This window comes from Oratosquilla oratoria, chromosome 12 (assembly GCF_046742065.1).
Source record: "Oratosquilla oratoria isolate Oo_2021 chromosome 12, ASM4674206v1, whole genome shotgun sequence".
NCBI lineage: Eukaryota > Metazoa > Arthropoda > Malacostraca > Stomatopoda > Squillidae > Oratosquilla > Oratosquilla oratoria.
The window spans coordinates 38,898,341-38,914,756 of NC_134788.1; the positions used below are offsets into that span (position 1 = coordinate 38,898,341).

The window sequence follows — 16,416 nt, forward strand, 5'->3', positions numbered from 1 at the left end:
TTATGATGGGCATTTCCATTTCATTCATAATTTTTCTTTTAATATATTGATTTCTGATTTTGAATTGCGATATCCATAAGTCACATTATCCTTAGCGTATATTAATGGTTATTATGAAATAAACAAAATGTTGGAAGGTGTCCTCTTGCATGCGATAAAATGACAATAGCGGAAAATGCGGGAAACTGTCCTTATACTTGTATGAGGATGCCGGCATCTGCGTCATGGTGGTATTCATTTTGTAGTTGTGCCCGAGCGACTCCAAAACTCTGTGAATTGGCCTGCTGATCATATTCTCTGTGGAAGAGAAGGAGCAATACTGCTGTATAACGCGAGTATGGTGATGGATCATCGTGCATCAGGCAGCTGATGCTTCCCGCAATAATTTCACCAAAGAGGTTAATGGAAAAGTACAACAAAATTTTACATTTTTTAAATGTTTTAATATGACTTTTTTATATAACACATACAAACCATCACATTTTTTTTATTTTATATAGTACATACAAGAAATGCAGACGTATATGTCAAAAGCGAAAATTTCGATATAATAGGAATAGTCGCGCCTCGCCCTACCCTCCGCGGCGCTCGCTCCCAAAGAAAGGGCGGGGGGAGGGGGGGAGGCACAATTCGCTGTAGTTGGCAAGCATAGTTCGCAAAGACCTTGTATATGTCCTCCCGGGGGATTCCTACATTTTCATTCTTCTGGACAGTAGATTATAACTAACAGAAGTGAGTCGCCATATCCACAAAGTGAGGATTACAAGGGCGGCGACGGTGGTAGCACTTACATCTATATTTTCATGCATACTACTCCAGCTGTATACCGCTTCCTCCAAGCTATAACTGATCGCCATCCCATTACTCAACCTTGACAACGGCTTCGTCCGTCCCTCGTATGTCGTCACACATCCTAATTGTCCCAATCCCCGTCTCTTACGATCCAAGTGGGAATACTTGGCGGCAGCATTCTGTCCCCCACCACAGGGAAGGTAGGCGAAAACAAGGAAATGAACATTCAGAGAAGTGGAACAGGACAGTAACAAGGGGTTGGGGGAGAGCATAACGGAGGGACAGTCGCAGTATAATAAAAGTGTCATCATATCTCTGGAAAAAGAGTCCTCCTCTATAACAGACAAAATGATGTGTGGCTCTGGTCCATAGGGGCACCCCACATAGACCCTAGAGTATCAACTGCATGCTACTTTATCACAATAACGTGCAGCCAATACCCCCAGACGGGTATTCCTAATTATATTTCCAGTGTTATGGGCTTATTCAAACTCTCCCAGTTTCTCCCTTAAAAATGCTGACATTTTGGTCACTCCCCAGTATAAAACTTCTTTTTCACCGAAGAGTAGATAACCAAGCTGGGGACGCGCCATCCTTTCCCGCTAAAACCTGGAGGATGTGGTAGGGGTGAAATAACAGGGTGATTCCGTTGGTATGGGAACGAATTATCACATGTGGCATTTGAAAGCATCTCGAGAGAAAACTGCATCGCACAAGAAAGAGTACAAGAAAGTCTTCTCACATGTTCATTATCATATGCTGTTAGATACTGCTCCTTCAAGCTGTTGAAAAGGCCTTTTTGCGGAATGGGTCATCACGTGCTATTTCAAATCATCCTTTTTTCGGAAAGCTTCATCCCACAGGACACAGTGTAAAAGCCTTAACCATGTATGGATCATCTTGTGACATTTGAGAACAGTTTTTCGTGAAAAATGTCTATTGCACTGGTCACACTGCAATGGGTTCTCTCCTGTATGGGTGATCATGTGACGTGACGTTTGAGAAGATCCTTACGTGAAAAGAAGCTTTATTGCACAGGCCACACTGCAATGTCTTCTCCTCAGCGTGGGTAGTCATGTGATGTTTAAGAACCCCCTTTTGTGAGAAAGCGGAATCACACATGTCACACTACAATGGATTCTCTCCTGTGTGGGTTATCATGTGACGTTTGAGATCACTCTTTTGTGAGAAAACTGAATCACACGTATCACACTGGAATGGCTTCTCTCCTGGGTGGGTCATCATGTGACTTTCGAGATTACCCTTTTGTGAGAAAGCGGAATCACACATGTCACACTGGAATGCCTTCTCTCCTGTGTGGGTCATCATGTGATCTTTGAGATTACGCTTTCGTGAGAAAGCGGAATCACACATGTCACACTGGAATGGCTTCTCCTGTGTGAGTCATCATGTGACTTTTGAGATGACCCTTTTGTGAGAAAGCGGAATCACACATGTCGCACTGGAAAGGCTTCTCTCCTGTGTGGCTCATCATGTGACGTTTGAGACTACCCTTTTGTGAGAAAGCGGAATCACACATGTCACACTGGAATGGCTTCTCTCCTGTGTGGGTCATCATGTGATGTTTGAGATTACCCTTTAGTGAGAAAGCGGAATCACACATGTCACACTGGAATGGCTTCTCTCCTGTGTGGGTCATCATGTGATGTTTGAGATTACCCTTTCGTGTGAAAGCGGAATCACACATGCCACACTGGAATGGCTTCTCTCCTGTGTGGGTTATCATGTGACGTTTGAGAACACGCTTTTGTGAGAAAGCGGAATCACACATGTCACACTGGAATGGCTTTTCTCCTGTGTGGGTCATCATGTGACGTTTAAGATCACACTTTTGTGAGAAAGCGGAATCACACATGTCACACTGGAATGGCTTCTTTCCTGTGTGGGTCATGTGAATTTCGAGATTACGCTTTCGTGAGAAAGCGGAATCACACATGCCAGACTGGAATGGCTTCTCTCCTGTGTGGGTCATCATGTGACGTTTGAGGTGACCCTTATGTGAGAAAGAGGAATCACACAGGTCACACTGGAATGGCTTCTCTCCTGTGTGGATCATCATGTGACTTTTGAGAGTACCCTTTTTTGAGAAAGCGGAATCACACATGTCACACCGGAATGGCTTCTCTCCTGTGTGGGTCATCATGTGACGTTTGAGATCACGCTTTTGTGAGAAACCAGAATCACACATGCCACACTGGAATGGCTTCTCTCCTGTGTGGATCATCATGTGATATGTGAGATTACCCTTTTGTGAGAAAGCGGAATCACACATGACACACTGGAATGGCTTCTCTCCTGTGTGGGTCATCATGTGACGTTTGAGATCACGCTTTTGTGAGAAACCAGAATCACACATGCCACACTGGAATGGCTTCTCTCCTGTGTGGATCATTATGTGATATTTGAGATTACCCTTTATTGAGAAAGCGGAATCACACATGTCACACCGGAATGGCTTCTCTCCTGTGTGGGTCATCATGTGACGTTTGAGATCACGCTTTTGTGAGAAAGCAGAATCACACATGCCACACTGGAATGGCTTCTCTCCTGTGTGGGTCATCATGTGACTTTTGAGAGTACCCTTTTTTGAGAAAGCGGAATCACACATGTCACACCGGAATGGCTTCTCTCCTGTGTGGGTCCTCATGTGACATTTGAGACTCTCCTTTTGTGAGAAAGCGTAATCACACATGTCACACCGGAATGGCTTCTCTCCTGTGTGGGTCATCATGTGACATTTGAGATGACTCTTTCGTGAGAAAGCAGACTCACACATGTCACACTGAAATGGCTTCTCTCCTGTGTGGGTCATCATGTGACGTTTGAGATCACGCTTTTGTGAGAAAGCGGAATCATACGTGTCACACTGGAATGGCTTCTCTCCTGTGTGGGTCATCATATGATGTTTGAGATTACGCTTTTGTGAGAAAGCAGAATCACACAAGTCACACTGGAAAGGCTTCTCTACTATGTGGGTCATCATGTGATATATGTGACAATCACTTGATGTTTAAGATTTGTGAGATAGCCGAGCTATAGATGCCACATCGGGTTTTCTTTGTTGATACCTTTCTGAAAAAAAATGAGATTAACTTTTAGAGAGATGTAATAGTAGGACTGTTGGTGTTTTGCACACAAACCATTTCATACATGCCATCCTCTATTATAAGAATAATTTGCCTAAAAACACATAGTAAAATCGATTATCAAAATGGTCAACTGGTCATTATAGCGGTGTTTGCTTTGTTAGCCTAGTTGTGGGTCGAAATTCCATACTTCTCTCCTACTCAAAGGAGTAAATATTAATTGCCTACAATGCACTTCGTAGTGGGACTGTCACCTACATGGAGGGGGGGGGGTAGGGTGGATTCAACCCTGCCCCTCAATCAACCAGTACTAAAACAAACTTTTAAGATTATCTTATTGAGTAACGGTTGTCTATAGTAATTGCATATCTGGCATGAGAGAATGTAAACACTGAACACGTTTGATACGTCACCTTATTAATATCTACGAATTTGGCAGTGGTGTTCGGAACTAATGAAGAACTAGGCCAATTAAAGCAACCTTTAACGTAGAGGCACACTACTTGCTTTGCTGTCAAAGTCTTGCATACGTCACATAGGGAGTGTTTTGCAGATGACTTTTTGGGCTAACGGCAAACAAAAAGGAAGACAAAGCGTCATCCCGCCAAGCTTTCTCCCATCTTAATTAACAAGGGCCACAAGGGCGGCAACAGTGGTGAGAGTGGTGACAGTGGCAGCAGCAAAGGAAAGGACACACACTAATAAAACACTCAGTGCACATATTTACAGACTACATATAAAGAATGTACTGCAGCATACGTGCTTCCACATATGTAGAGTATTGTTGCAGCCAAACTATCATCGCAAGCAACGTCTTTGAAGAAACAAAACACAATCATTTGTCTACAAAAGAAAACGCAAGCAACTACTCACAAACTCCAAGCAACAGACGGGGCAACGCAGTGCACGCAAATCCCCACGCTGGTACGAGAACGATCTAGTGAAGGATAGGGACGACTACAAGGAAAAGGATTAGTTGCTGACGTGTGCACACATATGTGTTGAGTTGAAGAGAAGGAGTCTATTTAAATCGACACCATCAACAGAGAAGGTAGAAACTCACATGTATTATACTTGTAATTATAATAGAATGATCACAGAATTTCTCCAACAAGAGGTTATTACCTCGCAGTCAGTACCAGGCCCTTCAAGAGGGGGTGCGTGCAAGAATATCAAAATTGAAAATTAGAGTGGGCAATTATGCATGAATTTTTATTGTTGCTTTGAAGCTGATAGGGATTTCCATGTGCCAAATATTTTAGCGACAGCCAACATACACGATTTCTTATCTCAGAATGTATAATATGGTGCAACACAATCATCTCGCACCAGCACATTTCTTCCTCTCGGGGGCCCTGGTCAATACAATAGGGGTAAATTGATTCATTAATATAATTGATATACTAAAAGTGACAAAAACCTACTAGATGAAAGGAAAAAGATAGAAATGTTGAAAGAAAATCTAGATCCTGAGAAAGGTAGGGGAGACATAGGGGAGATTATCTTTTACCAGGTTATCAAGATAGTAAAGCAAATATTCCATATGTCATGACATTAATAATGCAACAATAAAGAAACCAGGAAAATTAGGAGCGATTACAGAAACAGAGGATTTTAACATAGAGTTAGAAGCACCTCAAGGAACACTAGACTGAGTGCCATAATTGTAGGAAATTGGGACAGCATGGGTGTTATTATATCATTTGCAGGAACTGAAAATATGAGTCATGATGAATATCATTGTAGAAACCCAACTTTCTGTTTGTATCACAATTGAGTAGGACATAGAACACAGGATTGTAGAGGAATGCCAAATTTTTGTTGTATTCACCCAGAAACAGGAGTAAAAACCCCAGAAGACACAAAATGAAACAACACTGCAGAGCTAACCTTAGAGGGACAGACATAGTGTACTGATAAGGGATGACAAAGAGAACAACAACACAGGAGATTTTATCTCTCTCATTTACTGTAACAATTGGAAGGACTTCTGTAGGACCCATCGTTGTGAGTAAATTATTCAATAGACCTATTCAAATATTTATTGATACAGGATCTGTAGTAAATGTTATAACCAGTAAAATGCTTAAAAGGTTGAAACTAGGAATGAAAATCTTGGAATCAATCCATTACTCATTACAAGGACTAATAGAAAGTCAGCTAAAACATTAGATAAAACTGACTTTTATGTTATTTTGTATATAAAAAAAAAAAAAATGAGCACTTGTACATTCTGGTGATAGTTGTAGAAGAATCTGTCTTCCCAGATCTATTGATAGGATTTGCAACATTGAAAAAAGAGGGCATGACAATATGTCAGGCTGAGCTAGGGATCTTAGTGAAATCACAGTTAAATACTTTTGGCTAGGCATGAAGAGAGATATTCACTTACATATTGACAATTGCTTGAGATGTATGGAGGTAAAATGAAATACATCCAAGTCTGCTCCTGTGCTATCATATCCTATACCACATAACCCTCGGGAAAAATTCACTTAGATACACTTGAGTTACCTATGTCTGAAAAGGGATATATGTATTTTTTGCCATTGATTATGTCAAGATTTTGTATTTTACAACACCCCCATTCCAAATAAGAGAGCCAAAACAATTGCTTCAGTAATATATGAACAAGTAATCTGTAATTTCACAACTCCCAAGATCTCAGTTTCAGACAATGCTGCTGAATTTAACAACAAAATCTTGGAAGAATTATGCAAGTTATTTAAGGTAAACAACATCAATATTCAAGTCAATAATCCTCAAAGTAATGGATTGGAATCCTGTGTGTCCTGGAATCTTTTGTGCAAGATTTAGTTGTCGCAAATTCTGGTCAAGTCATGTCCTCCCTTCTCCCAATGCCCCAACTTGTAAGGATAATTAACTCACCTAAGAAAGATTGTAATTTCCAACCTTTCTTTGGTGAAGTAAAGCTATCATTCTATTATCCCTTGTAAACTGCATACTTAAGTGTTTCTTCAATAATAACAGAGGTTCCTTTTGCTTCTGAATTTAGATTCAACCTGTACAAACCGGTGCCCTTCCCAATGCAAGTAAATAATTCAATTTTTGAACTAGACACACCAGTAATAGATCCACTAAATTACATCCTTTCTCTAGATAACTTAACAGAGAGTAATCTTTAATGATAACCTTAAAAATTGTAAGATCCCAAACAATATTCTCTACTTGTGCCATGCTTTTATTTTATTTTTATTTAAATGAAGCGGCCCTGCTGTGGATGTGCTGTGACTTGCGACGCTGCCTCTGACCCAGGGCAGTGGACAGGGTGTAGGGATGACCCGTTATCCGGGAGGTGCTAAGATAAGAGGGAGGGGAGTGGAGTGTATTTAGGGATGGAATGGGTGGGAATGATTTTATGTCTTTTTCTTTTTGGCTACCTCCCTTGAAAGGGGGAAAAAGCCTTGGTATATGCATGTATGTATATGTATTTTTATTTTATTTATTTATTTTTTTGTGCTCCATGAGGCATTGAAATAATTTTGTGAAGTTTCACTAGCTAAGAAAATGTCTGTAATACAGAATTGTCACTACAAAAAGGATATTTGTAAACCAGGTTACTCACAGAATATCATGACAATATAAAATTGGTACAAAGGAAGTAAAGAAAGTAGTGAGTTCTGAAAAAGACCTTGGAGTGATTATCATAAAGGATATTGCACCTGATATACAGATAGAAAAAACTGCTGTGACCAACAAAGGGGGCCTTTACCTACTTGGACGAAGGAATGGTAAAGAAACTAGTAATCACATTGATAAGGCCAAAACTGGAGTACAGTATGCAGCAACATTATGGACACCCAGTACTAAAAAGAATATAAAGAAAATTGAAAGAATCTAAACAGCAATTACGAATATGGCCCCAACAAATTCAAAACTGTCATATGAAGAGATTGTTAAAGTTGGAAATGCCAACTCTGGAACAAAGAAGACAAATAGGTGACCCACTGACCATCTATAGAATCATGAGAGAAATGGTCATTAATACAGAAACTGACAAGTTGGAAAGGATATGCAACAAAATGCCACATGATAATGTCTACTATCCTACATTTTCTTGCTTATCATCATAAAACAATTTTTATAGATGTAGAATAAACAATTCATATTATGCATCAAGGATAAAATCACCATTATATTTTGCACTTCTATTTCATTTATCAAAATTGCACAAAAAGTATATTTTTGCACTTCTATTTCATGTATTCATTAAAACCATACAAAAATTAAATGGATATATATAGTATGACAACAACAATAGATAAATTTCTTTTAAACCATTAGAATTGTCTGATTAGAAATGAAGTCTTAAATCAGAGTATGACCAAAGTAATATAAAGCCATCATGAACAGTATGAAAAGTGGAACAACTATTATTCTATTTTTCATTTTATTATTATTTTATTATTATCATTATTATTTTCTTGGTTGGAAAATAATACCTCCTCTGTATGGACACCCATTAATTCCCTAAAAAGGGAAGACAATAATGTGGCCAATAATTGCACAGGATGCAACCTACCAACCTACATAGAAACATCGGAGATGGGAGTAAAAGAACTTTCAAAAAAGCCTTCCAAGATCAAATGAGGAATTCTTTGCAGGTACCAGTTTCAACATCTGATCAATTTGGAACATCAACAATTTAACGTCAACTTGATTTATTCTAATTTTATATGTACAGTTTTCTATTTCTGTGTTAGGAAATAAAATAGAAGTGCAAAATATGCAATTGTGTTTTTATACAGGGATTACCTTTGTCTTGTGGCATTTTGTACATAATACCTGACTTTAGAAAATATCACCTTACTGGTTTACAAGAGGTTCACATAATGAACTTGAGGTAAATTAGGTGAAAAAATAATGTATTACATTATCCAAAGTCACACTACACTTAAGGATGTAAATCCCAATACCCACAATACACCCAACAGGCTATTAGATTTGATTTCTTTTTACAACAGTTTTCCTGTTGACTTCATTAAATCGGGTCTTCTGTTTCAATCAGAAAACACTTGTTTGTACCAACCCCAACCCCCATACCAGTCATGTCTGGGGACTGCATTGGGAAATAAGTATTTAGAATTAAAGAGGAGTGCAAAGCCAGTAATTAATGAGAGAAACAAGGACAACATTGTTCAAATAAACAATAAAACAAGCAGTTTTCTCCAATTCTGACCATACCCAAGATTAGAGAACACAATCACAGTAGGGTTCACTGTTGTTTAAAAGATTATTGGGTTCGTTATTCTTTACATTACTATAATCAGGTTTGCTGTTTTTATATAGATATGTTGGGTTCGCTAATCTTGACATTATCTGAATTAGGGATGAGATGTAGGTGATGTACAAGGGGTGAAAGTGGCAGTAGACTGGAAGTGAACATTAAGGGAGAGCGACTGGAGGAAGTGGATAGTTTTAGATACTTGGGTGCAAGTGTAGCAGGAAAAGGTGGAGTGAAGGTGGAGGTAGAATGTAGATTGAGAGAAGCGAGTAAATGCCTTGGTGGTTTAAAGAGTGTAATGAGGAATAGACATTTGGGAATGGATGCGAAGAGGAGACTGTATGAAGGAGTGATTGTGCCAACAGCACTGTATGGGGCAGAAACGTGGAACATAAGAGAAGAAGAGAGAAGGAGTTTGAATGTGTTTGAGATGAGGTGTCTGAGAAGTATGGTGGGGGTTACTAGGCTGGATAGAGTGAGAAATGAGGAGGTGAGGAGGAGAACAGGGGTGAAAAAGGATTTGGGAGATAGGGTTGATGAAAGAATATTAGGATGGTTTGGACACATGGAAAGAATGAGTGAAGAAAGACTAGTAAAAGAGGTATGGAAGGCAGATGTGGAGGGAGTGAACATGAGGGGACGTCCTAGGATGAGGTGGATGGATGGGGTGAAGGGGGCTTTGGGGAAGAGGGAAATGTCTGTTGAGGAAGGAAGGGAGAGAAGAGAAGATAGAGGTGAGTGGAGAATGGTTGTATATGGATGATGTTGTGACTGCATGAGGAGGAATGGGCGGGGGGGTGGGGGGTGGGGTAGTATGTGTGAGTAAATTTTGACGCAGCCCGAAGGGATTTCTCCCCGTCCTCGCCTTATATGCAAAGGGGGACGGAGAGGGGGGGTCGCCGATTAAATGAAGCGGCCTTGCTGTGGATGTACTGTGTCTTGCGACACTGCTTCTGACCCAGGGCGGTGGGCAGGGTGCAGGGATGACCCGTCATCCAGGAGGTGCTCAGATGAGAGGGAGGGTGGGAGGGGTGTGGAGTGTATTTAGGGATGAAATGGGTGGGAGTGTTTTTATGCCTTTCCCTTTTTGGCTACCTCCCTTGGAAGGGGGAAAAAGCCTTGGTATATGTATGTAGGGAATACTGGGGGTTCGGTTAGGTTATGTTGGGATAGCCATTCTTTAGATGAGGATCATTGGGGTCACTGTTCTTGACATGATCCATATATTTTTTTCCCAACAGTTTTCCTGTTGATTTGACCAAATTGGGTGTTCCATTTCAATTGGAAATCACTTGTTTGTACTAAACCCCCACCCCCATCTGGGGACTACATTGGGAAATAAGTATTGCAATTTAGAGAAGCATGCAAAGCCAGTGATTAATGAAAGAAATGACAACACTGTTCAAATAAACGATAAATCAAGCACAGTATTCTCCTATTCTGACCATATATAACCTCCCCAGTCCCTCTCTCCCTCATGGCAAATAGATTTTTCAATGATATTTGTTCATTTTGTTTCTTGTATTCGATACGAGATAAGTTAATACAAGATCATTTTCATTCTCTTCCATACATATATATCTTTTACAATAATGTAGTTATGATTCTACATAATTTTAGGTATTCACATATATGTTTGCCAGTCTGCAACCCTTCCCTTTATCATCTGCTAGCCCATGTTTAAATACAATAAATTCATAGTAACGTCAGCAATGATTTTCAAAACACTAAGACGAGCATCTATACAATTACCAACAATTAGGTTAGGTTACATTATTTAAATCCCAAGTCTGCAATTCTTACCTGCATCACAACTAGCTTTATCATTCTGAGTATTTTCAACCACAGATATGAGTACCACAAATCAACAGTAACATCAGCGGTGATTAGAAAAGACTAGCATGCATCTTTACATTTACATAATTCTACACCTAAGCCAAAATTCTTATTCAGTACTTGGAATTGTTCTAAAACATCAGCATATACCATTAACTACTTCCTAGTTCTTAAGGGGCTATTGTTATTTGACAGCCCCCTCTACAATTTTTGAAACGCTGTTTTTTTTTTCAACAGAACAAGACCTAATTTGATCTCATTACTGACCTACAGCATTCTTAAGTATCCAACACCTAGACAACTACAACCATAATGGCCTGCAACTTCCAGGCATCAATCTAATCATGTAGGCTCTGTCTGGCAAACGCCTACAATAACCTTTTCCTTACCTGTGTGGTTTCCTTCTTTGCTTACAATTTTCGTGACACAAATGTCTTAACAATTTCAAATATTCTTGCAAATGTACAAAGGCACTTTTAGAAATGTTTTTACATGGTCTGCCCCTACATAACGAAAATATTTGTAATCCTAAGCTCTATCAAGGGGTACCTAATCTGTTTTGCTTTCACAACCTGTGCTTTACTTAAAAGTCCTGCTCTATGTAGGAAGTAGTGGCGAGTTGGTAGCGGTACTGGTGTCTTTTTCATCCAGGATTGGGCATGTGTGAAATGAATGTAGGACAAAAGGTCCCCGGACAAAATGTCCTGAAATCTGCACCCCTGGGACAAAATGTCCCCAACGGCCTAGGTGGGTGGTCAAAATGTCAATATATATATGTATATATATATATATATATATATATATATATATATATATATATATATATATATATATATATATATATATATTTTTTTTTTTTTTTTTTTTTTTTTTTTTTTTTTTTTCCCTAAAAATTTGTCAGATGTGTTTTACTTTATTCCTTTATATTTTTTGTGATTTTTTGTTTTTAATTTTATTTTTATTTTATTTTATAGGCATACAATAAGTCCAATAAAGCATAATTGTGTGCTGTAATTTTTACAAAGGATTACAAAGGCGGAGCATGCCGACAGGAGACCTTTTGATCCATATCTAGGTCGGATGCGAAAAAAATCATATTAATAATAAAACAATAAATAAAAACTATAATAATGTAAATAACAAATAAAATACATAAATAAATGCATAGGTATAGTTAAATAATAAACAAACAGGTAAATAGTAAATAATAATAAATTGACATATAACTAATAATAAATGAAAATCAGACAGACAAATGATAACAAAACAAAAGCAAATAATATAAGATAAATTATAACCATTACAGCATCTTACTTAGGTATTTATCTAACTGATTCTTAAAGCTTCGAACTGAACTACATTGCACTACCTCTGCAGGAAGTTTATTCCATTCATTTACTACACGGTTGGCAAAGTTGTTTCTACCTACTTCCAAATTGAATCTATTTCCGGGCAGTTTGAGACTATTGTTTCTTGTCTCATTCTCATTCAATGTGAAAATTTTGTCATTTTTGATGTTGTCAATTCCCTTTAAAATCTTAAAGACCTGTATCAAGTCACCTCTGAGTCTACGCTTTTTTAGGGAAAACAGATTCATGTGTTTTAGTCGATTTTCGTATGATCTATTTTTGATATTTGGAATCAGTTTTGTGGCTCGCCGTTGTACTTTTTCCAGTCTGTCAATGTCTTTAATGAGATTCGGTGACCATACAGAAACAGCATATTCCAAATGTGGATGAACTAACGATTTATATAGCTTGTTAATGAGTGATGGACTTTTGAAATCAAAAGATCGCGCAATCAGTCCCAGAATCTTATTTGCTTTCTCAGAGGCTGAAATACACTGCTTGGATGATTTGAGGTCGTTACTGATAATTACGCCGAGATCTTTTTCACTATCCACTTTTGTTAACGAATTTCCAAATAACTTGTAATCGTACTTGCTGTTATTTTTACCTATGTGCATTACCTTGCATTTACTTGTGTTAAATTTCATTAGCCACTTTTCAGACCATTGCTGTAATTTATCTAAATCTTCTTGAATATCTAATTGGTTTGAGTGATCATTTGCCACTCCGCACAGTTTTGTATCATCAGCAAATTTGGAAACAGTAGATTTTAGTCCATGGTCTATATCATTTATATATACTATGAATAGAAGTGGCCCAAGAACGGAACCCTGAGGAACTCCACTTGCAACACTTTTCCATCCAGAAGTTTTTCCATTTAAAACAACTCTCTGTTTTCGACCATTGAACCAATTACTAGTCCAACCTAATAGGCTACCACTTATTCCATGCAAAGCTAATTTAGTAAGTAGTCTTTCGTGTGGGACGGTATCAAAAGCTTTTGCAAAGTCTAGATATATTAAATCTATATTGTTTCTTTTGTCATAATTCGAGATAACTGTGTTGTAGAATTCGAGTAAGTTAGTCACGCAAGAACGTTTCCGTCTGAAACCATGCTGGCTATCATCTATCAAACGGTTACTTTCTAAATGATGTTCGATAGCATCTCTGATGATAGTTTCCATTATTTTTCCTACGATTGAAGTCAAACTTATAGGCCTATAGTTATTTGGTTTCATTTTGTCACCTTTTTTGAATATGGGAGTAACGTTAGCTAGCTTCCATTCTCTTGGGACATCTCCGGATATGATGGATTTCTTGAAAATAATTTCTAATGGAACAACAATCTCATTTTTTATTTCATTTAAGATTCTTGGATGCCAACCGTCAGGCCCTGGTGTTTTATTAACTTTGAGTTTGTCTATACACCTTTTAATTTTTTCTTTTGTTATATTTACCGTAGTGAGTAAGTTTACCCCAGACTTTTCACAGGTTTCAGTTTGGAATTCACTTTGAGGTGTTTCGTTTACGAATACCGAGCTAAAATAATTGTTTAAGATATTACACATTCCTTCATTTGAATATTCAAGTTGACCGTCAGCAGATAATAGTGGACCAATGTGATTCCTAACAACCTTTTTATCTCTAATGTAACTATAGAATTCTTTGGGATTCTCTTTGGATTTATCAGCGATTTTCATTTCGTATTGTCGTTTTCTTGTACTCATAAGGTGCTTATCACACCTCTTTCACACCCCCATTGCTTGGTTAACACCTCAGATGTGCTCTAAGTTTGCTCACAAAGTGCTTGTCACACCTCTCTTACACCTCTGTGCCTGGTTCACACCTCAGATCTGCTCAGAATTTGCTCAAGACCTAGTCAAGTTCAGTATATAAACCTGGCATATCCTGACAAGGCATGTCAGTTTTACTGAGCTACTCAACCATGTCAGACGAGCTACAGGTCATCACGTCCCAGAAGGGTGGTCAGAAGATCCTTCTCAAGGACTTCATGTACACCAAGAAGAACGTTTCCAAGAAGACCGGTGAAGTCATCTGGAGGTGTGTGCGGCGTGATCTCAAGATGCTGCTGACTTAGTGGAGTACTTTGACGCCACTTACGTCTCCGGGCAGCTCCGTCACCAGCGCAGAGACACCACCACCACCCCTGGAGTCATCAAGCCTATCCGCCTTCGCCGCAGTCCACCCATGTTCCCTGCTGACCGGTGGAACCAGCACCACGCTACGCTAGCCAACGAGCCACGCACCAACAACATCCGCGAGGGCTGGAATAACAAGTTCTCCAGCCTAGTTGGTCACGCGAATCCAACCGTCTGGAAGCTCATTGAGTGCCTCCAGGCGGAGGCAGCCGCCGTTGATGCAGTCCTCCTCCAGGATGACCGTGGTGTCCGTCAGAACAAGCGGTCGAAGCGGTGCTACGTCGAGCTCCATGTTCGCCTCTATAACCTGGTGACCGACTACAAGGAGTGCAGGAAGACCATCCCAGAGTTCCTGCGTGGCATCAGTCACAACCTGCGTGGTGGCCAGCCCAACGTCTAGGTCATCTGTATTATATATTATATATGTCCAGTATTATATGTGATATGTATTATATATTATATGTGATATGTACTGTGATTTATCATCTTATATGATTTGTGAGATGTACTGTGATTCATCATTGTGATATTTAATAAAATATCAAATATAAAATATTATTGTACTTTGTGTTTATATATAGAGATTCTCCAGAATTGAAGGGTTGTTATAAAACCACAATTAACTATGACCCAAAATGTATAAACAGTTGATAAAAATAAATATTTGTTGAAAAAAAAAATGGGGACCTTTTGTCCTAAATATTGGGGACCTTTTGTCCCGGGGGTGCAGATTTCAGGACATTTTGTCCGGGGACCTTTTGTCCGTTCTCGGTGTGGAATAGGAGAGTCTTGCTCGCGGGCATACTAAAGCTGTTTAGGAACATCGGTCATGCTGTGAAGATATGTGGGGTTTGATTGCTAATGTAGGATTTGTTGGATATTGTTCCTAGCCTATATCAATATATTTAACACTGCTGATTGAAGAACTGGATAACAATCTGTTACGTAGAGATGTTTATGCACCTTGACTTACACTGGAAAAACGGAGAGGGCGACGTGATCTAATATCATGTATTCAAACGGGTCAAGATTATCATTTAGACAGCAGGGCAGTACTCAAAGCAATGGCCTCTTGCAATTTTCCTCCTCTCGGCGATAGTGTTATTGCACTCTGGGAGGTAGCGAAGGAGGGGTTGGTCACCGGGGTGCCGCCGATTCCTCGCTTGTGTGGATGAACGGTTACCAGTTAGCCTTTAAACGTGTACAAACATAGGAAAGTCTGTAGTTTCACTGCAGCTACCATTTTCTAACCATTAGGTGAGAAAGAAAACGGATATAAATAATACTAATTAACCATATAATGTCTTGGGGAGAGTAAAAGATCGTGCGTCAACAATTAATGTGCCTCAAAGATGTGTGCCTAAAATGTAAAAAAATAGCAAATACGTGAGGTTAATTAAGAGTTGTTCAACAGAACATGTGTATCTTTCTACCGTCGTCAGATTGCTTGGCAATGCTTGCAATGGTTTTCTGACACGTAAGACAATAAGCTTTTGTTGGATCTCCATCTACCTTTGCCAACCATGGCTTGAATTCCTCCATCTCTTGGGTGCGAATGTGGCAGGAAAGGGAGGAGTTGGGGAGGAGGTAGAATGTAGATTGAGACAAGCGAGTAAATGCCTTGGTGGATTAAAAAGTGTAATGAGAAATAGACATCTGGGAATGGATGCTAAGAGGAGGTTATATGAAGGAGTGATTGTGCCAACAGCAATGTATGGGGCAGAAACATGGAACATGAGAGAGGAAGAGAGAAGGAGCTTGAATGTGTTAGAGATGAGGTGTCTGAGAAGTATGATAGGGGTTACTAGGCTAGATAGAGTGAGAAATGAGGAGGTGAGAAGGAGAACAGGGGTGGAAAGGGAGCTGGGAGATAGGGTTGATGAAAGAGTATTAGGATGATTTGGACACATGGAAAGAATGAATGAAGA

General features: G+C 39.2%; 1 protein-coding gene across 3 annotated transcripts; it reads right to left on the reverse strand.

The window, feature by feature from the left end:
• Positions 1-370: 370 nt before the first annotated feature.
• On the reverse strand, positions 371-15,948 carry LOC143031454 (uncharacterized). 3 transcript variants are annotated; one of them, XM_076195280.1, is made up of 2 exons: positions 11,553-11,625; positions 371-3,885 (listed from the first exon to the last, which is right to left on the reverse strand). In XM_076195280.1, exon 2 carries the CDS (start codon positions 3,794-3,796, stop codon positions 2,168-2,170), a length of 1,629 nt encoding a protein of 542 aa, XP_076051395.1. In that variant the 5' UTR covers positions 3,797-3,885; positions 11,553-11,625; the 3' UTR covers positions 371-2,167. The 3 variants fall into 3 exon arrangements, with proteins under 3 accessions (XP_076051395.1, XP_076051394.1, XP_076051393.1); XM_076195279.1 differs by lacking the exon at positions 11,553-11,625 and adding an exon at positions 11,370-11,535; XM_076195278.1 differs by lacking the exon at positions 11,553-11,625 and adding an exon at positions 15,462-15,948 and having other exon boundaries at positions 372-3,885.
• Positions 15,949-16,416: the final 468 nt, after the last annotated feature.

Bases quoted from the DNA above. Each gene is read 5' to 3' on its own strand.
- LOC143031454 (XM_076195280.1), bottom strand. From the start codon at position 3,796: ATGATGACCCACATAGTAGAGAAGCCTTTCCAGTGTGACTTGTGTGAT.